This window comes from Haliaeetus albicilla, chromosome 30 (assembly GCF_947461875.1).
Source record: "Haliaeetus albicilla chromosome 30, bHalAlb1.1, whole genome shotgun sequence".
Taxonomy (NCBI): domain Eukaryota; kingdom Metazoa; phylum Chordata; class Aves; order Accipitriformes; family Accipitridae; genus Haliaeetus; species Haliaeetus albicilla.
In genome coordinates, this window is record NC_091512.1 from 2,617,599 (window position 1) to 2,637,721 (window position 20,123).

Genomic DNA, 20,123 nt, shown 5'->3' on the forward strand with positions numbered 1-20,123 from the left:
TGTACGGGAGGCCCTATATCGTACAGGCGGGAATATCAACTCAGATTGGGGATGAAACATTATCTGAGTATGTAATAAGCCTGCAAAAACAACTTCAAGAGATAGAGAAACTGGTCTTAGGAACCAGAGCCCAAGGTCTTGATGGACCGGTGCATGATATTAAGCCTGGTGATTATGTGTATGTGAAGTCCTTTACAGATCCACCTCTGGAACCGAAGTGGGAGGGCCCCTTCCAGGTGCTGCTGACATCCCATACAGCGATCAAGATGAAAGAACAGACCTCATGGGTACATCACGCCAGAGTGAAGAAAGCCCCTAAGCCACAATGGAAATCGACACCTATGGGACCATTGAAGCGTCTCGTCCAAAAACGATGATAGGGGTTCTTATGACTCTGCTGAGCGGTAACTTAATAAGTGCTTGGGAGTGGCCTTGGACAAATGCTTATTTTAGGTATACGGAAAATGCGGGAAAGGATCTAAAAGGGATGAATTTGGCAACTGTTGTAATACATAATGATGAAACATAATGAACCACTTTTAAAAAGCAAAAGAATTTGCTTAGGGGAAAGAAAAGGGGGGAATTGATACAGGGAAATAACCATCTGCCTTTTGACCACTTAAATGTTTAATAATTCTGTTGGCCCTGTTTGTTCTTTCGAGGCTCGCTTGCTGGGGCCTGGTGCCTGTGGCGTCTGTCAAGGGTTAAGCTTATCCGGGACTGGTATTCCTCAAGGACTGACATGCCAGACAAAGGGAGTGATAAGGGGAACTGCAATGCTAGTCTTACCACAGAACTTGTTAGGACTTGTTAGAAACTGCTGAAATCACCAAGTAAGAAGAGAGCATGCATGAATGACTAAAGTTCACTAGAAGACAAAAGAAGAAGAGGAAGATAAGACCCCTGAAGAAGTAAATGACCACCGGAGACAGGTCTGAGCCTGTGCAAGATGACATAAACGTTTTAGAATGGCTGACACAAGCTTTTGAACTAACCCTGCCCCAACTTATACATATGAATATTTCGTATTGTGTGACCCTGTGAATATGTATGCCCTGGTGTAATAAATATCTGGCTGCTTGCTGAGACAGTGTGCAAGCTTTGAGAAGAAATCCCCTTGCACCCCGGTGCTGGAATAAACATGCCTGCTTTATAACTCACTCTCCGAGTTGTAAAGTTTGTTCTGCATGTCAGCAGAGTGGGCCAAAAAAACCCTTCTAGATTTCAAAGAGAAGAAATGCCAAGCCCTACCCCTGGGGTGCCCCTAAAAGGCCCTGGGGGTCATGGTGGGCAACAAGCTGCACATGAGTCAGCAGTGAGCCCCTGTGGCCAAGAAGGCCAAGAGCAGCCTGCCTGTATGAAGAGAAGCATGGCCAGGAGATGAGGGGGAGGGATTCTCCCCCTCCATTCACTGCTTGCTAGACCACATGCACAGCCCTGCACTGAGTCTGGGGCCTCCTGCCCCCAGCACAGGAAAGACATTGATCAACGGGAGCAAGTTCAGTGAAGGGGCACCAATACAGTCAGGTGTGGCGGGGTGTGCACGGGGCTGGAGAACTTTCCACCTGAGGAAAGGCTGAGGGAACACTGTTCAGTACGGAGATGAGATGGCTTTGGGAAACTTCATGGGAGCATTTCAGTACCTATCAGGCAGTTAAGAAAACAGAGCCAGGCTCTTCATCGTGGTGCATGGTGGGAAAAGGAGAGGCAAGGGACAAAAGTTGAAAGAATGTTCAGGCAGGAGGTGAGGTCCATGAGGTCATAACCATAAGGTCACTTACGCACTGGAAGAGGTTGCCCTGAGAGGTTGTGCAGTCCCAATCCTTGGAGGTTTTCAAGCCTTCTCTCCCCCTAAATATGGTCTCCAAATGTTGAACAGAACACTCTTGCTCGTGCAAGAAGGAAGCAAAAGCCTAAGGCACCAGCAAAAGCTCTGCCTCCCCTGGGCCCTCTCTTCCCTATGAGAGAGGTCTTCCACCAACCCCACCCTTCTTCCACCTTCAGCTTTGGCAGCTGCCTGTGCCTGGCCTGCCCACTTGCCTTCACCACTCACCTTTGTAACTGAGGCCCGACACATATCTTGGCACTCCCACTGTAAGCTGGCACCCACCCCACACCTGGAGTCTACCTGGCCATGGAGGCAGGGAGAGGCCAGGTCCCCTCTGCCCGACACTGGGCACAGCTTTTCCCTGGGAATGTCCCCAAGGAGCTCTCTTCATGTGTGTGTCAGCCTGTGGCCTGGCAGAGGAACTGGGACAAGGGCTGCTGGGGTAGGGCTGAAGTAGCTCAGCTGGGAGAGCGTTAGACTGAAGATCTAAAGGTCCCTGGTTCAACCCCGGGCTTCAGCAACGATTTTCTCCTGTAGATTTTTGCAGAGACTGCCTGCCTGCCTTCTTCCAGCCTGCCGTGGCCCAACTTGCTCCTTCACCTCTTGCCAGAGCACTGCCCGTGCACTGTAGCTGCAGATCTGCAGGTTAGAATGAGCCTTCCTCTTGCACTGCAAGCCCCCAGCCTTCCCCTGGACAGGACTCTCCATTCAGTGCTTCTTTGGGGTGGTCTCCAGCCATCCCTCCTTCCCTGCTCCACAGCACTTGGCATCTCTCCTTTGAGGGGGTCTCTGCAAAGACCCTGTCTCTCTCCTCTTTGCCATTCTCGATGGTGCACAGACTGTTCCCCTTGTCATAGACACATCACAGGAGAAGAGCGTCTCTCCTACTAGCAGGCATCAAGGGGATGTAGCTCAGTGGAAGAGCGCCCGCTTCGCATGTGGGAGGTCCTGGGTTCAATCCCTGGCATCTCCAGGGGTGGTGCTTTTGCCCTGACTGCCCAGCCTCAGGCAGGTGTGGGCTGGAGCTTGGGCACTGCTCCTCTCCAGGCCCTGTGGGCCTGCCCTGCCCACCAAGGGCTTGGCTGTGAGCTGGGCAGGGCTGTGGGACTCTCAGCTGGAGTCTTCCTTCCACCATCACCACTGGCTTGAGCAGAGCCTCAGCTCAGGGAACCTGGATCTGCTGAGGTCAGGCACAGCCCTGCAGAGGTGGGACTGGTGGGGCCGGTGCCCACCTCTTGCTCCTGGGGTGTGTGGTGACTCCGTCCACCCTGTGCTGGTAGGATCAGGGAGTCACAGGTCTGTCCACAGCCGTGCACAGGCAGTGAGGGCCAGGAGATGGTGCCTTGGCTGCTCCTCTGGCAATAACCCCCACAACCAAAATGGGGCATGAGACATGGATTCTCACTGCAGGGTGCCCAGCACCCTGGTGAGCCAAAACTCAAAAAAATAAGGCTGTTCTCCTATGGGCTTTAAACAGCCAAGCTCTGCCCAGCATGGGGGTTGCAGTGCTGAGACTTGGGGGTCTCACTGTGACCCCCGCTCAGGCAGGTCCTCGGGAGCTGCAGGAACAACCACAGATTTGGGGTACAGCAACAATCTTGCTTTGCTGCAGAGAATGGACCCAGCCTGCAATGCCAGACTGTTCAGGTCCCCAGATGCCATGAAACAGGCTCTTCCTGCTCAGGCGTGCTGCCCCCCTCAAGCACACACAGGCCTGTGGCTCATCTCCCCCAGGAGGAAGAGGAAAATGTCTGCCAGGTGCCAGAGTAAGGGAGAAATATTACACCTGTGGGAGGGCAGAGCTGGCAGCGAGGTGTCACAGGACAGGCGCTGGGTTCCTCTCCCCAGTCCCCACTTGGAGCACCTTGAGTCTGCATGTCAGTGTCCATACTGTCCATAGCCCCCACCATCCTGTGTTCAGAAGATGACAATCCCCCCTTCTTCTTTACTTCACTTTTATACCTTCTTTCGCTGAGATGCAGGGCTGGAGCTTGCCCCCATGGGAGTTTTCCAGGGGATGGATGTTGTGTTTGCAGTGCCCATGGGGGCACTCATCATCACCATCACCATGGGGGTCTCACCCTGGGAACGCTGCTCTCCCATGGGGTCTGCCAGCAGGAAGGCTCTGGGGTATGGGGCAGAGGGATGTGTGTGCCTGGGCTTCTCCCATATCCCCCCAGGATCACCACAGGGGTGGAGGAGCTCCCAGCAGGGAATGGGGCAATGCTGAAGTGGGAGAGGGTGCTGGTGACAGCCACCTCCTCCCCGCTTCTCCTCTAGGGCCAGATCCTGCTGCTTGCAGCAGTACTGAGCTCCAGCAACTTCCCACATGGAACCCTGCCACAGACAGCCAATGCACCTTCCAGCCCGCAGCAGAGAAGCCTTTTGGGGAAGTGCCGGAGGGGTGTTGAGACCCACCAGCAGGACCAGGGAGGGTGGTTTGGGTTGCCAGGTCCTGCCCAGGTGTCAAACCCTTCTCCCCGCCTGGCTGCTACGTAAGAAGTTTCTCTGCCCATGGGCGCTGGGGCAGGCGAAAGCCACAGCCAAGGGAGAAGGACCCTGGCTAAGCTCCCAGCAGTGCCTCTTTTAGGGGAGGGACACAAAATCTCCTCTGCCATGGAAATGTGCCCACGTGAGGATCCTGCCAGATGAGCCCTTCTCCAGGCCAGGGACTGGACCAAGGCTTCTGGCTGCAGCATACATCTCCTGGGGATCTTTTCTTCATCCCCCCAGCCCTCCAACAGTGCTGGGGGAAAGGTGCCCCCATCACCGTTGCTTCCCTCTCTTCTGTGCCTGCACACAAGTACTGCCCTGACACAAACCCAAACTGACATCCCTGGTGAAGCAGCAGGAGGGCAGGGGTGGGGGCTGGAGGAGAGCAGGAGGAGGGGGTCCCAGGGCTGCTGTGGGGCCTTACAGCCTCTGCTCAGGAAGAAGGCAGCTCAGTGCCTTGACAAGAGTGCTCAGGGTCTGCGAGGGCCCAAGGCAGCAGGAGCAGCCCATGGAGACTGGGGTCCTGGCAGAGCATGAGGAGAGGGAATCCCAGCCCTGTGTATCCCAGAAAGCAGCTCTGCACCTTGTGCTGGGGCAGTGGGGAGCAGAGATGCCTCCTAACCATGGTGGGAGGTAATCCATGGGCCATGTTCCCCCCTGGGGCTGGCTGGGATGTTCAGGGCACTGTGGCCACCTCAGGGCTCACTTCTGTGGGGCCACAGCCCAGGGCTTACCCTGACACGGCAGCTCTGTCATGGCCTCTGCACTGTGGGACCAGCACGGCTCAGGCCCTGCCTGGGGTAAAGAGCAGCTGGGAAACCCTAGGGCGAGGAAATGGGTGCTCAAACTGAGGTGCATCACGGAACCTATCAGAGAGCCATTTTGACTAGAAACTGCCTGTGGCCAGTAGGATGGAAATGTCTCTGTCAGCAGGATTATTCCCCAGGGACCATGGGCTCTCACTGCTTCACAGCCTGACCCCAAGCCTGCTGTCCCTGAGACATGCCCATTTCCCCACCTCCATGACTTTGTTCTCTGCTCCTCCTTCTCAGCCTCAGGAAGATGCCCTGACACTTGGGCAGGCAAGCACCAGCTCTGGGTCAAAGCTGAACACAGCTGTTCTATTATGAACAAAGATGATGCACAGCATAAAAATGGGAATAAAAATAGAGGAAACTCCAGGCTGTTTCTGTTGCCCATGGGACAAGGGACATGGTTTCCTGGTGCTCGCGGCTCTCCCAGCTCCACAGACCTCTTCTCCCTCCTGGCTGCACCCAAGCTGCACAGCAGGGATGGGCTTTCATAGCCTGGGGCTCTGGGACTGTTGTGCACAGAGCTCCGGTGTCACAGCCATTGTGTCCTCAGGGGGATGTGCCAGAGACACTTCTTCAGCATCATCATAGCCCATGCTCCCCAGGGACAGGGGCCACGTGTCTCCTTCAGCTCCAGGGACCCCAGCACTTCTCCAGGAGCGCAGGCTGGTCCCTGCAAGCAGCAAGGCAGGACATTGCAGTTCACCCCATGGGGTCTCTACATCATCTTCCTCCCTGCTCCTCACATTCAGCTCCTTCTCCTACCCCTAGTCCCTCCAAGGAAAACTCCCAGGACAGGTTCTCTCTTCTCAGGAGGCTGGGGTCTCAGGACAGCAGTGACTTGGGTGGCACCAGGGATGGCACCCTAGGAACCAGCAGGGCTAAATTTCCCTCTCACCTCTGGGTGCATCCCTGGGCTCTGCTCCCTCCTCGGGCTCCCTGGGCATTTCCCTGTCTCCCTGTCCAGAGGCAGCATCCTCCTCCAGATCAGAAACCTCCCCGGCATCATCATAACCATCTGCTGGGTCACCTCCAGGCGGGACAAGAACATCTGAAAAGAGAGGGGAGTTGGTGACAGCCAGAAGATACATCCTGCAGAGCAGAGGACGGGAAGATGTGCAGGGACACAGGGCTGAGACACGGGTATTGGCAGCACCACAGGAGACCCCCATGTCCTCCCCATCTCCAGCGGTGACACGGAGTGACACCTCTGTCCATCACATGTCTTCAGGGAGATCAACTCCTTCTTGCCTCTGTTACCTGCTGCTGATCCCAGACCATCCTCCTCCTCGCTGACCCCAGGGTAGGACTGCAGCTGGGTCAGGGACTCCTCTGAATAGGAGCCTGGAGAGATGCACAGTGGGTATTATGAAGTGAGCCCCACTGACCTGGCTCGTGGTCAGTGCTGCTGGGGAAGGGGGACCCACAGAGCTGGGGCTGCATGGGGACAAGGGCTGGGAATTCACCCTGCCTCCCTGGGGCAAACCCTGTCTCAAAGGTGCTCCCAGAGCTGCCCTAGGACAGCCCTTTCCTTCACTCCACGCATGTCACATGAGGTGCAGGGGCAGGAGGAGAGGGGATGTCCAGCGGGACAGGCAAAGCTGGTTGGGAGAAAGCTCCCCTCCCAGGCCAGGACCTGGATGCTGTCCCCACAGACCACATGGCCCCAGCATCACAATGGGCTGGGGGCTTCAGGGAATCAGCCCTGCGTTGGGGCCAGGGGAAAGGGTCCTGCAGATAGATGTACGTCCAGGGAGGACCCACACCCACCTGAGCGACCAAACCTCGCCTGCTTCTCCCACACTGGGCTGTAACTGATCTCCTCGTACACAGCCTCAGGGAACATCTCCTGAGCACTCCTGGAGCCTGGGGACAGAGGCAGGGCTGGCACAGGGACAGGCAGATGGGCAATGGGATCACACTGCGCTCTCCCTAACCTGTTCCTTGGGCCAGCCCAGGAGTGGGCCGATGGCGCAGCCCCACTGCACTGTCCAGGCACAGCTGCCACATCCCCAGTGAGGGCAACATCGCTGTGGAGATTATCTGGGGCAGCGTCACCCTCGCATCATCCCATCAGAGACAATGCTCATGCCCCTCTGGCCCCAGGGTCATGCACCCCTTGTCTGACCCTGGAGCAGCTCCCATGTTTCCTCTCCACCTGGAGCTTTCCCCTACCTGTCCCACGGGTGTAGAGTAGGGCCCCTGTCCTGCCAGGGGGTGGGCAGAGCTGGGCAGAAGGGACAGCCTGGGTGCCTGACACCACGGGACGGACCCTGCTACCCTGCACTCCTTCCATCATCTCCCTTGTCCCAGAGCACCCCCAGCACTACCCAGAGCACTGCCAGCCTTGGCCATCTCCTTTCTGCCCACAAATCTCCCAGCCCCGCTCTGCCATTTCTGACATTTCTCTCCTCACCCCATCGCTACCTCCCCCCACCTCTGGGCTCTCTCCACCCCTTGCTGCTGGTGCCCCACGGCCAGGCAGTCAATGGGATGGTGCATGGGACAGGTGGCAGCACAGAGTCTCATCCCCCCAGCTCTGTCTGTGCCCCACACTGACACCCTGCAGCCCTTCCAGGAGATATCTATCTTCCCCTGGGACCACTGTGGAAAGACCAACCTCTGCGCCCAGCCCTGGTGCTTAGCGCTTGCCCAGCCAGGAGGGCCAGGAGCAGGCAGAGAAGGACCCCCAGGATGATGCAGATGATGATGGGCACTGAGAATCTCCCGCTGCCACTCAGACTGCCCTGGGGGGAATCTGTGTGGGCAAGAATATGGAAAGGCCAGCAGCAGGCCTGGGTGAGGGGGAAAAAGCACCATTCCTGACCCCCATCACACAAGGCAGCAGGGGATGGAGGGCCCCAGGGATGAGCGATGGAGAAGCTGCTACCCTGATGAGTAAATGACAACCTTCCCTAGCCCCCTCACCACCAGACCAGCGCCTTCTCCTGGGAGTTTCACACACCAACAAGGAGCCCCTTCCACCCAGCTGTGGGTCACAGTCTGGCCCTGGCGATACCCAGACCCGGGGGGAAGACAAGTTACCTGCTTGGGGTGGGGATGCTGCTGTCCTGGGTGTAGCTGCAGAGGAGAAAAAGGAGAGCTGGGCTGAGAGGGTGGGTGTGTGGGTACCGGGGAGCCTCCTCCCCAACACACTGTGTGTGTGTCTATGGATGTCCCTGACACATCCCACCCAAATTGCCTCTCCTATAGTGCTAGAAAGAGAGGCTGGGAAAGGGCTCAGTGCCTCTGCTCCGGGTGGCAGGCAGGATGGCACAGATAGCCCAGGGGATAACCCTGGGGCTGCAGGGCCCCATGGGCAATGGCCAGAACACATCCAGTTCCACCAAGGCTGCTCCCCACTTGGCACCAGGCTCCTGCACTCCACAGGAATGTTCTTGCTCTTGGGAGGTCAGGGGCCATGGCAGGACCAAGGGGGCAAAAGGTCTTCCCCAGCTCCCTGCTAATACCTGAGCAAGGGGTCCTATCCCTGCCACTCACCTGAGCAGTTCACAGCAGCATCTTCCTTATGCCGGCAAGCACCACCATCCCCAGGCCGGGCCCAGCAGTCCTGCAGAGACGGCTCTGTCCCACGGCACTCCACCTGCTCCAGCCAGATGGGGCCCGTCCCCTCCCCAAACGCAGCCTCATGCAGGGCAGACACCGCGGGGCCACAGCCCAGCTGCCTGCACGCCACCTCAGCATCCCGCATGTCCCAGGAGTCGTCGCACACCGTCCCCCAAGAGCCACGGTGCCAGACCTCCACTCTGCCCGAGCACCTGTCCTCACCTCCCACGGCACGAATCTTCTCCCTGTCTGGAGAAGGCAAAGACCTCCCATGGCACAGAGACAGCAGGCAGAGCCCTGCCAGACAAGAAGCATCCACAGAGGAGCAGCTCCCTACCTGTGCACCTCGTGGAGTCGGGGCACGGGGCCAGCGGGATCGAGGGCATTTCTGGGCGTCTCCCTGAAGAAGGAAACACTGTGGTGAAAGGGCTGGTTCGGGAGATTGTGCAGAAGAGAGCAGGACTGACCTCTGCTTGTGCCTCCCTCTGCCATCTCGATCACGGCAGCAACTGAACCCTGGTCATTCATGGGACACGCACAGGACTGTGAGGGGACCCCAACTGCTCGGCCCCAAAAGGTCCCAGTTTAACAGAGCAGCAGGAGCATGTCTATGGAGGGAAGGCTCTTCTGAACCCTGTCCGGTCTCTTCTGAGACCTCACCTGGAGATGCCTCTGCCTCCCCCAGGCACTGCTGGCAACCTGGGTGGCAACTGCTGCTGGACGTGTGTGGCTGTGATCGCTTTTCTGCCACCAGCAGCAGAAGGGACTGACATGGAAAGGAAAAGCCCCTCCAAGCTCTTTTTCCGCATTTGGCTGTGCTCAACAGGGAGCAGGAGCTAGAGTGACACTGGGGTGCCCAGGTGGCTCAGAGTTACCATTGCAGGTGATGTGGATCTCTTCTCGTGGGTCTTCACATGACTGTGGGTTCCAGGGAGCAGAGGGACACTGCCAGAAGGAGCTGGTTTTCTCCCCACACCGCACCTTATCCAGCCACGTAGGGCCAGACACCCTTCCATAAGGCAGCTGTGTTTCCAGGGATCCTCCGTTCCCGCAGCCCAGCTCCTTGCATGCCAGTGACACCGTGTCGAGAGTCATCAAGTTGGAGCAAATGCTGCCCCACGTTCCGTTGTAGAAAACCTGCAGGCGCCCGGAGCAGCCATCACTGTTCTCCAGCCTCAGGGCCATGAACTCTGGGAAGAAAAGTACCAAGAGGGAACAGGCTGGTCTGAGGCTGTGGGACCCAGGACACCTCTGCACCCCCCAGGCCCACAGCTGGGTAGGGCCATGGCCAGTACATCCCCCTTGCACCCAAAGGTAGAGAGAAGTCCCTGATGGACAGACACCCCTGTCCTTCCTGCAAACCCTCAGGGATGGCTGAGCTCCCCAGGGACCCTCAGTGGGACTGAGGGTACCCGTGCATGGGTGTCCACAGGACATCCTCAGGCAGGAGCTCAGAGGCAGCCAGGGACAGCCTTGGCCATGCCCGTCTCTCCTTGTGTCCTGGCCTCCACGGGAGCCAGGCTCCCACTACAGCTCCTGGCACAGACCTGAGCAGACGACTCCCGCATCTTCTTTGTGCCCGCAGTTGTGCTGCCCCCAGGGCCTGGCAGGGCAGTCCCAGAGAGCAGCTTCGGCCCCAGAGCAGTTCACGCCATCCAGCCAGATCTGCCCGGAGCCTTCCCCGAACTGAGCAGAGCCGGCTGCCTCCACTGCCCCTCCACAGCCCAGCTGGTGACAAACGACGGTGGCATCAGACAGGTCCCAGCTATCGTCACAGACAGTCCCCCAGATGCCCTGGTAGTAGATCTCCACTCTCCCAGCACAGCGCCCGGCCCCATTCACCAGCCGGACCCTCCGGCTCCCTGTAGTGGGTAGAAACCCCAGTTTCTGTCAGGGGCTGGCTGCCCACCCACCCCATCACCTGGGGTGCCCGTGCAGCGCCGCTCACCCCAGCAAATGACTCCCACATCCTCTGCTATCCCTGCCGCCGGTGCACTCTCGAGCAGGGAGGTGTTGCAGAAGGCCAGGCTGGCCTCGTGCCCTGTGCACCGGACCCCTCGCAGCCCCACGGGACCCGTCCCTCGCTCAGGCTTTGGGGGGTTGTAGGCTGTCCCTGCCTCTCCACACCGCAGCTGCCGGCACACCACACTGGCCTCCTGCACGTCCCACTGGTCATCCAGGACTCTGCCCCACGTCCCATGCTGGAAGATCTCCACTCGTCCGTCGCACCGGCTCTCTCCACCCACCAGCCGCAGGGATGCAAAGCTGGCTGAGCCTGGGGAGAGCAGAGATGCCACAGCCATTGGTGGCACCAGGGAGCATGGCATCCTTCAGGGACAAGGGCGAGGGGCGATTTTCAGACCAAACACGGCAAGATTGAGCCTTTTGCTGACGAGAAGTGAGGGCAAAATCCTCTCTGCAGCTCACATCCAGGTCTGCTGCTGCTGGGGGCACCCAGGCACCTGCTTCCTGGGTGGTGGGATGAGGCTCTGCAGAGCTCTCTCTGGGGATGGGATGCAGTTGTCTGCAGCCAGAGGGATGGACCACAGCCCTGCAGCCCTGCTCTGGGCTTTTCCCACAGTAGGAGAATGGAGGAGCCCAGGCCTGGTGGTGGTGATGGGGCCTATGCCACTGCCCTGGGGGCAGATGCCTGCCTCCGTTCAGCCCTCAGCTCTCCCAAAGTATAGCGGTCACTCTGAGCAGGAAAAGCCCTCCAGATGGCTCCTGGGGAAGCCAGGGTTTCTCCAGGGAGAAATTCAGCCTTGCACTGCTGTGGGATCACTGCTTTGTGTGGCCACATGACACACAAAGGGCAAATGGAGTTATGCAGCATTTTTCCAGCACTCACCTGAGCAAATGACAGCAGCGCTGTTCCCGTGGGAGCATGGTGAGGCCCCCAGGGTGATCACTGGGCACTGTCCCAGGTGGGCTTCTGTCCCGTCACAGTAGAATGAGTCTCTCCAGACAGGGCCAGTCCCTCTCCCAAAATGCTCTCCTCCAGGAATGGACTCAGCAAACCCACAGTTGAGTTGATGACAGAGAACATGGGCATCCGAGAGATCCCAGCGGGAGGCACAGAGAGTCCCCCAGGTCCCTGACACCTGGACCTCTACCCTCCCTGCACACACTGTGCTGCCGTTCACCAGCTTGAATCCTGTGTATTCTGGGGACAGAGGAGGAGGAGAGAGGGTGGATTGGTGCTCATGTACCCTCAGTAGCTGGCGGAGAGGCCAGAGGGACAGCATGCCTTTCTTCTCCTTCTGCACTATTTTCATGCTGCAGACAATCCCATCATCCCTCCTGTCCTCACACCTGGCCCAGCACGGTCCTTGCTCTGTTCCCCAACCCCTGGCACAGCCCTGGTGTACAACACCCCTCCCTGAGTCCTTACGTGTGCAGGTGACAACAGCGCTGTTCGCGTGGGTGCAGGGCTGGTCCCTGGAAGACCCTCTGCGGCAGGAGATGAGGCGGGATTCATTGCCCACACACTGCAGCTCTCCATCCCAGATGGGACTGACCCCTTCTCCAAAGTGAGCTGGCCCACTGACAGGCAGGGCCATGCCACACTGCAACTCCCTGCAGACCACGGCAGCATCTTTGGGACCAAAGTGTGAATCACAGACAGTTTTCCATCGGTCCCCGTCATGGATCTCCACACGTCCTGAGCAGTGGCTCTTCCCTTCCACCAGCCGGACAAATCCTGGAAAAAAACATAACAACTTGGAGTTCCCAGAGCCCTCTGGCAGTTAAATGTCCACATCCTGCATCATCTCCAAGCAAGCCATGACCAAACTCTCCTTTGCACATTTCAGAGGAAGCTGTTGGGGAAGTGTTGGTGACACAGGCACATCCAGACCCCCATGCACCCCATCTCTACAGCATCAGAGCACTTGAGGGTATGTGTCTGTCACAGACTCACAGCCACAGGTACTGCTTAGACAAAGTGCTCCCACACAAGGTCCCCTGCGTGACCTGGCATGGTCCCCCCCAGCACCACCGTAATGTGAGCAGTTTGGATCCAGGAGAACTGGCCCAGATGATAATGACTGCTGCAGCCTGCTCAGCCCCTGCAGAGCTTGGGACCAGGCAGGACCATCCCCCTGATGCAACCAGAAGCACCCCTTGATCCCAGGGGTGTTCCTGGGGTGTTGGAAGGCTCCTTTTAGGTGGAAGATGTCAGAGAGAACAGAAATGGTGCAGCTGCCATCATGCCTGGTGCCTGTTCAGATCCCTCTGATGTCTGCTTGGGGGGAGGGTGTTCTCAGACAGGGACACCGTGCTCTGCCTGAAGGTGTCCACAACCCAGATGGATGGCCGGACAGAAGGCGAGGATAATCCCACTGGGCCCATGCCAACTCTCAGAGACCAGCAGGCACAAATGAGGATCAGTAACTGCTGCCAAAGGCCCCATGTCATGGGGCAGTGTGGGGAACCATGGGCAGGCAGGAGGGCTTGGACAGTGGGTCACTACTGCATGCACAGGGTCATATCCCCACAGGACTACTCACAGCCTCAGGGACATCTCAGTACCAGCCTGGGCATGCAGTGGGTAGGCTCCCTCTGGGCCTTCCCCAAGGACTGGGGACATCAGCAATGACAGTCCCAGCCTGGCAATTAGGTCAGCATCACTGGGCCCTGCTCTGGTGTCCACTTGTTGCTCCCTGAGGGCACAGCCATGGTCCCTTCCCCGATCCCAGACCCAAAGGGGAGGAACGGGCTGTCCCCTTACCTGAACATGTCACTCCAGCATCCTCACTGTGAACACAGTCATGTTCACCCCATCCTCTATGTTTGCAGTCAGACAGGGCAGACTCGGTGCCATTACAGCCAACATCATCCATCCAAATGGGGCCAGATCCTGGCCCAAAGTGTCCATACTGAGGAGCTCCCACAGCAGACCCACAGCCCAGCTGCTTACAAACCACTGCCGCATCGTTCATGCTCCAGTAGTCACCACAGACGGTCCCCCACTGGCCCTGTTGTTTCACCTCCACTCTCCCAGCACAGCGCCTGCCACCATCTGCCAGCCTCACCTCCACAGCACCTTCAAACACTGACACAGGACCAGTTAGAGCTGTGCCAAGCCCCAGTAGTGTGCGTCTGGGGGAACCCCTGCCCGGGTGGCATCAGAGGTGCCCCGGTGGGAGCCTTCTCCCCTCCAAGTCTGTCCCCTGGGCAGGGCAGGGGTCCCTTCTATCCTCATGGGTGCTGCAAGGCTGGGGGTCTGCAGTTCTGGCCTTGCTGGGTCATTTGTGGCCCCACAGCCTTTGGCACCTCCTTCTACCCCAACAGCCAGCTGCCACCTGCCCCTGGACCATGCCCACCTAGGGCACCTGCTCCTCCCCTGCCAGCACCCTGAGAAGAGACCTGCCCCACCAAGGTTCCCCCAAGCACACACTGCTGCTTCTCCCCAAAGCCCCCAGCTCCCCCAGACCACAACCTGCCCTGCCCTCCTCCCAGCTTATCCTCTGCCTTCAGGCCTTTCTGTGTCCTCTGTGGAACAACACAATGATCCCACTGAGCCCTCCCACCCCATGACCCCTCCTTGTCCTTGGGCAGCAGCCCAGCCCTGCCCTGTGTAGGATCCCCCAGGAAGGTCACCTCTCTGCCAGCCTGTGGGAACAGATAGCCCACTTCCCTTGTCTCAACAGGCACAACCTGCCCCCACTCAGGCTGGAGCTCACCCAAGTGTTCAGCACCCGTCCCCGAGTCCTTACGTGTGCAGGTGACAACAGCGCTGTTCGCGTGGGTGCAGGGCTGCTCCCTGGAAGACCCTCTGTGGCAGGAGATGAGGCGGGATTCATTGCCCACACACTGCAGCTCTCCATCCCAGATGGGACTGACCCCTTCTCCAAAGTGAGCTGGCCCACTGACAGGCAGGGCCACGCCACACTGCAACTCCCTGCAGACCACGGCAGCATCTTTGGGACCAAAGTGTGAATCACAGACAGTTTTCCACTGGTCCCTGTCATGGATCTCCACACGTCCTGAGCAGCGGCTCTTCCCTTCCACCAGCCGGACAAATTCTGGAAAAAACCCATAACAACTGGGAGTTCCCAGAGCCCTCTGGCAGTTAAATGCCCACGTCCCACATCATCTCCAAGCAAGCCGTGACCAAACTGCCCATTGCACATCCCAGAGGAAGTTGTTGGGGGGTTGTTGGTGACACAGGCACATCCAGACCCCCACGCACCCCATCTCTACACCATCACAGCACTCGAGGGTATGTGTCTGTCACAGCACCAGGCACCACTCAGACAAACTGCTGCTGTACAGGGTGCCCTGCACTGCCTGGCATGGTCCCCCCAGCACTGCAGTAGTGTCCACAGTTCAGGTCCAGCACTGGCCCAGATGATAAAGACTGCTGCAGCCTGCTCAGCCCCTGCAGAGCTTGGGACCAGGCAGGACCATCACTTTGATGCAGCCAGAAATGCACCTTGCTCCCAGGGGTGTTCCTGGGGTGTTGGAAGGTTCATTTTAGGCAGAAGATGTCACAGAGCAGAGAAATGGTGCAGCTGCCATCATGCCTGGTGCCTGTCCAGATCCCTCTGATGTCTGCTCGGGGGCAGGTTGTCCTCAGCCAGGGACACAGTGCTCTGCCTGGAGGTGTCCACAACCCAGATGGATGGCGGGCAGAGGGGCAGGAGACTCCCACTGGGCTCATGCCAGCTCTTAGAGACCAGCAGACACAGATGAGAGCCAGTAAGTGCTGGCAAAGCCTCCGTGTCATGGAGTGCCGAGCAAGTGCCCCCAGGTGTTTCCAGCACAGGGACCCTCAGCATTGTTGGCTGCAAACTGGCAGAATGGGTGGAGATCAATGAAGCCCAATGGACAGCCCAGGGCAGGGATGGAGGACTCATCTGCAGCCCAAGACACTGACTGAGGGTGACTGAGACACTCTGGCAAGGACAGTTCACCTTGGGGTAGGCTCCCTCTGGGCCTTCCCCAAGGACTGGGGACATCAGCAATGACAGTCCCAGCCTGGCAGTTAGACCAGCATCACTGGGCCCTGCTCTGGTGTCCACTTGTTGCTCCCTGAGGGCACACCCATGGTGCCTTCCCCGATCCCAGACCCAAAGGTGAAGAACGGGCTGTCCACTTACCTGAACACATCACTCCAGCATCGAGAGTGTGAACACAGTCATGTTCACCCCATCCTCTATGTTTGCAGTCAGACAGGGCAGACTCGGTGCCATTACAGCCAACATCATCCATCCAAATGGGGCCAGATCCTGGCCCAAAGTGTCCATACTGAGGAGCTCCCACAGCAGACCCACAGCCCAGCTGCTTACAAACCACTGCCGCATCGTTCATGCTCCAGTAGTCACCACAGACGGTCCCCCACTGGCCCTGTTGTTTCACCTCCACTCTCCCAGCACAGCGCCTGCCACCATCTGCCAGCCTCACCTCCACAGCACCTTCAAACACTGACACAGGACCAGTTAGAGCTGTGCCAAGCCCCAGTAGTGTGCGTCTGGGGGAACCCCTGCCCGGGTGGCATCAGAGGTGCCCCGGTGGGAGCCTTCTCCCCTCCAAGTCTGTCCCCTGGGCAGGGCAGGGGTCCCTTCTATCCTCATGGGTGCTGCAAGGCTGGGGGTCTGCAGTTCTGGCCTTGCTGGGTCATTTGTGGCCCCACAGCCTTTGGCACCTCCTTCTACCCCAACAGCCAGCTGCCACCTGCCCCTGGACCATGCCCACCTAGGGCACCTGCTCCTCCCCTGCCAGCACCCTGAGAAGAGACCTGCCCCACCAAGGTTCCCCCAAGCACACACTGCTGCTTCTCCCCAAAGCCCCCAGCTCCCCCAGACCACAACCTGCCCTGCCCTCCTCCCAGCTTATCCTCTGCCTTCAGGCCTTTCTGTGTCCTCTGTGGAACAACACAATGATCCCACTGAGCCCTCCCACCCCATGACCCCTCCTTGTCCTTGGGCAGCAGCCCAGCCCTGCCCTGTGTAGGATCCCCCAGGAAGGTCACCTCTCTGCCAGCCTGTGGGAACAGATAGCCCACTTCCCTTGTCTCAACAGGCACAACCTGCCCCCACTCAGGCTGGAGCTCACCCAAGTGTTCAGCACCCGTCCCCGAGTCCTTACGTGTGCAGGTGACAATAGCGCTGTTCGCGTGGGTGCAGGGCTGCTCCCTGGAAGACCCTCTGTGGCAGGAGATGAGGCGGGATTCATTGCCCACACACTGCAGCTCTCCATCCCAGATGGGACTGACCCCTTCTCCAAAGTGAGCTGGCCCACTGACAGGCAGGGCCACGCCACACTGCAACTCCCTGCAGACCACGGCAGCATCTTTGGGACCAAAGTGTGAATCACAGACAGTTTTCCACTGGTCCCTGTCATGGATCTCCACACGTCCTGAGCAGCGGCTCTTCCCTTCCACCAGCCGGACAAATTCTGGAAAAAACCCATAACAACTGGGAGTTCCCAGAGCCCTCTGGCAGTTAAATGCCCACGTCCCACATCATCTCCAAGCAAGCTGTGACCAAACTGCCCATTGCACATCCCAGAGGAAGTTGTTGGGGGGTTGTTGGTGACACAGGCACATCCAGACCCCCACGCACCCCATCTCTACACCATCACAGCACTCGAGGGTATGTGTCTGTCACAGCACCAGGCACCACTCAGACAAACTGCTGCTGTACAGGGTGCCCTGCACTGCCTGGCATGGTCCCCCCAGCCCTGCAGTAGTGTCCACAGTTTGGATCCAGGAGAACTGGCCCAGATGATAAAGACTGCTGCAGCCTGCTCAGCCCCTGCAGAGCTTGGGACCAGGCAGGACCATCACCTTGATGCAGCCAGAAATGCACCTTGCTCCCAGGGATGTTCTGGCATGCTGGGAGATTCCTGTTAGGTGAAGATGTCACAGAGCACAGAAATGGTGCAGCTGCTATCATGCCTGGTGCCTGTTCAGACCCCTCCAATGGCTGCTTGGAGGGGCTTTCCTCAGCCAGGGACATAGCGCTCTGCCTGGAGGTGCACAGGTCCCAAGCCAACAGCCAGGTAGAGAGGCAGGAGACTTGCCTGCCGCCCTGGCCTCACGCTGGCACCGACAGTAACAGCAGGCACAGATCAGAGCTGGTAAGTGCTGGCAAAGACCCTGTTTCATGGGGCAGCACGGGGAACCATGGGCAGGCAGGAGGGCTTGGGCAGTAGGGCAGTGCTGCCTGTGTGGGGCTGTGTCCCCACAGGACTATTCACAGCCCCAGGGATGTCTCAGTACCAGCCTGTGCATGCAGTGGTGCAGGAGGAAGCAGCCAGAGTCAAGCAGCTGCCAAGCTCCTAACCCTCGCAAATGCTGGTCCACACAGCCGAGCCCTGGGTGGGCAGAGGCAGTGAAGGGCTTTGTGGCCACCCTGCTCCATTCCCCAGGGCCCAGCACTCATCCTCTCTGAAAAGCCCATTTGATTCAGTTGAGGTAATCATGCCTGTGAAGGGGAATGACCCAGGAGGATCAGCCATCTCATGCCATTCCTCCAAAGCGTGGAGTGCTGAGCAAGTGCCCCCAGGTGTTTCCAGCACAGGGACCCTCAGCATTGTTGGCTGCAAACTGGCAGAATGGGTGGAGATCAATGAAGCCCAATGGACAGCCCAGGGCAGGGATGGAGGACTCATCTGCAGCCCAAGACACTGACTGAGGGTGACTGAGACACTCTGGCAAGGACAGTTCACCTTGGGGTAGGCTCCCTCTGGGCCTTCCCAAAGGACTGGGGACATCAGCAATGACAGTCCCAGCCTGGCAATTAGGTCAGCATCACTGGGCCCTGCTCTGGTGTCCACTTGTTGCTCCCTGAGGGCACACCCATGGTCCCTTCCCCGATCCCAGACCCAAAGGTGAAGAACGTGCTGTCCACTTACCTGAACATGTCACTCCAGCATCGTGAATGTGTTCACAGTTATTTTCACCCCATCCTTTGTGTTCGCAGTCAGACAGGGCAGACTCGGTGCCATTACAGCCAACATCATCCATCCAAATGGGGCCAGATCCTGGCCCAAAGTGTCCATACTGAGGAGCTCCAACAGCAGACCCACAGCCCAGCTGCTTACAAACCACTGCCGCATCGTTCATGCTCCAGTAGTCACCACACACCGTCCCCCACTTGCTATTGTGTTTCACCTCCACTCTCCCAGCACAGCGCCTGCCGCCATTCACCAGCCTCACCTCTGCAGCCCCTTCAAACACCAGCAGGGGATGGGTCAGGAGAGTGCCAAACCTCAGCACTGCAGGTCTGGGGGAACCCCCAACCTGGGCCGATTCAAAGGGTAGGAGCCCTCTCCCCTCCAGGCTGTCCCTGGTGCAGTGCAGGGGTCCCTTCTATCCCCATGGGCTGCACAAGGCTGTGGGTGTCCAGTTCCAGCCCAGCTGGGTCACTCACCATCCCACTGCGCAAGGCCTCCCACGCCAACAGCCACCTGCCCCCCCATCCACACTTCCACACACACTGCCCAGCGCTGCAGTGAGAACCCGCTACTCCCCAGCCCAGCACCCCCTCAACAGCTCCATGTACGCAGGCCTGCAGCTTCCAGCACCAGCCTGTGCCTGCCCCAGCACCATCCAAACACACCCCCACCCCCAGGGAGCACTGAGATGATTCTGAGGATCCCCCAACCTGTGTCCCCTCCTCGCCCCTGGTGTCAGCCCAGTCCCTACACTGGACCAAGCTCCCCAGGAAGGATGCCTCTCTACTCTAGATGCCCCGGTCCCCTTCTCTCTGTGGGGTCCAAACCGCTCTCATGGGGTCAGGGGTCCCCTGGACCAAGGGGGCAGTGAGCAGCACACAATCCCTCTGAGGTACCCTAGAGCTCCGCAGTGCCCTGGGCATCTCTGGGTACTGCCATCACCAGCTAGGCCACCACCAGCTCCAGAGGTACAGTGCTGGGGAAGAGGGGATGCCAAAGGGGTACCCCAGGACAGGTTGTCTATGAATCCAGCCAGGCACAGGCTGCCCTGAACACTGGAGCCCTGGAAAAGGAGATATTCTCACCCACCGAGATGGGCACAGGGAAAGGCACAGGGTCCATGGACCTGAGCACCTTCTGCCCCTCATCTCAGTAGCACCTGCAAAGAAACCCCATTCCCAGGCAAATCCCAATGACCACACTGGTACCTGCTGGCCCTGGGCTGTGGAACAAAGGAGTCGGCACTTACCCCTGCACAGCTGTACCCAGAGGAGCAGCCACAGCATCTGAGGGGACAGGAGTCCCTCGGTGCCCATCCTGAGCCTCCTGCCCTGCCAGAACATCCCTGCTACGTTAAATTCCCTCCCACGGCTCCTGGGGACTCATGGGGACAATGACGACGGGAGGGCAATATATCTCTGCAGATGCCAGCCCAGCTACAGGAGGAGCCAATCGAAGCAGCAGCACCTTTTTAGACATTATCGGGAGCGATCTCCCCTCCGACACAGCCCAGCCCTCCA

General features: G+C 58.6%; 1 protein-coding gene and 1 non-coding gene across 2 annotated transcripts; one reads left to right on the plus strand and one right to left on the minus strand.

Moving 5' to 3' along the window:
• Window positions 1-2,729: 2,729 nt before the first annotated feature.
• On the plus strand, window positions 2,730-2,801 carry TRNAA-CGC (transfer RNA alanine (anticodon CGC)). Its single transcript has one exon. It is a non-coding gene; the product is annotated as a tRNA-Ala (tRNA).
• Window positions 2,802-4,741: 1,940 nt separating this feature from the next.
• On the minus strand, window positions 4,742-19,128 carry LOC138683034 (scavenger receptor cysteine-rich type 1 protein M130-like). The gene is given in 21 exon segments (XM_069774556.1): window positions 4,742-4,798; window positions 5,534-5,599; window positions 5,601-5,806; window positions 6,032-6,184; window positions 6,394-6,477; window positions 6,904-6,999; window positions 7,754-7,891; window positions 8,179-8,214; window positions 8,635-8,949; window positions 9,038-9,100; window positions 9,576-9,890; window positions 10,248-10,562; window positions 10,649-10,975; window positions 11,549-11,863; window positions 12,092-12,400; window positions 13,430-13,753; window positions 14,418-14,726; window positions 15,804-16,148; window positions 16,759-17,100; window positions 18,562-18,876; window positions 19,080-19,128. Coding segments are annotated over 21 exon segments (4,479 nt in total).
• Window positions 19,129-20,123: the final 995 nt, after the last annotated feature.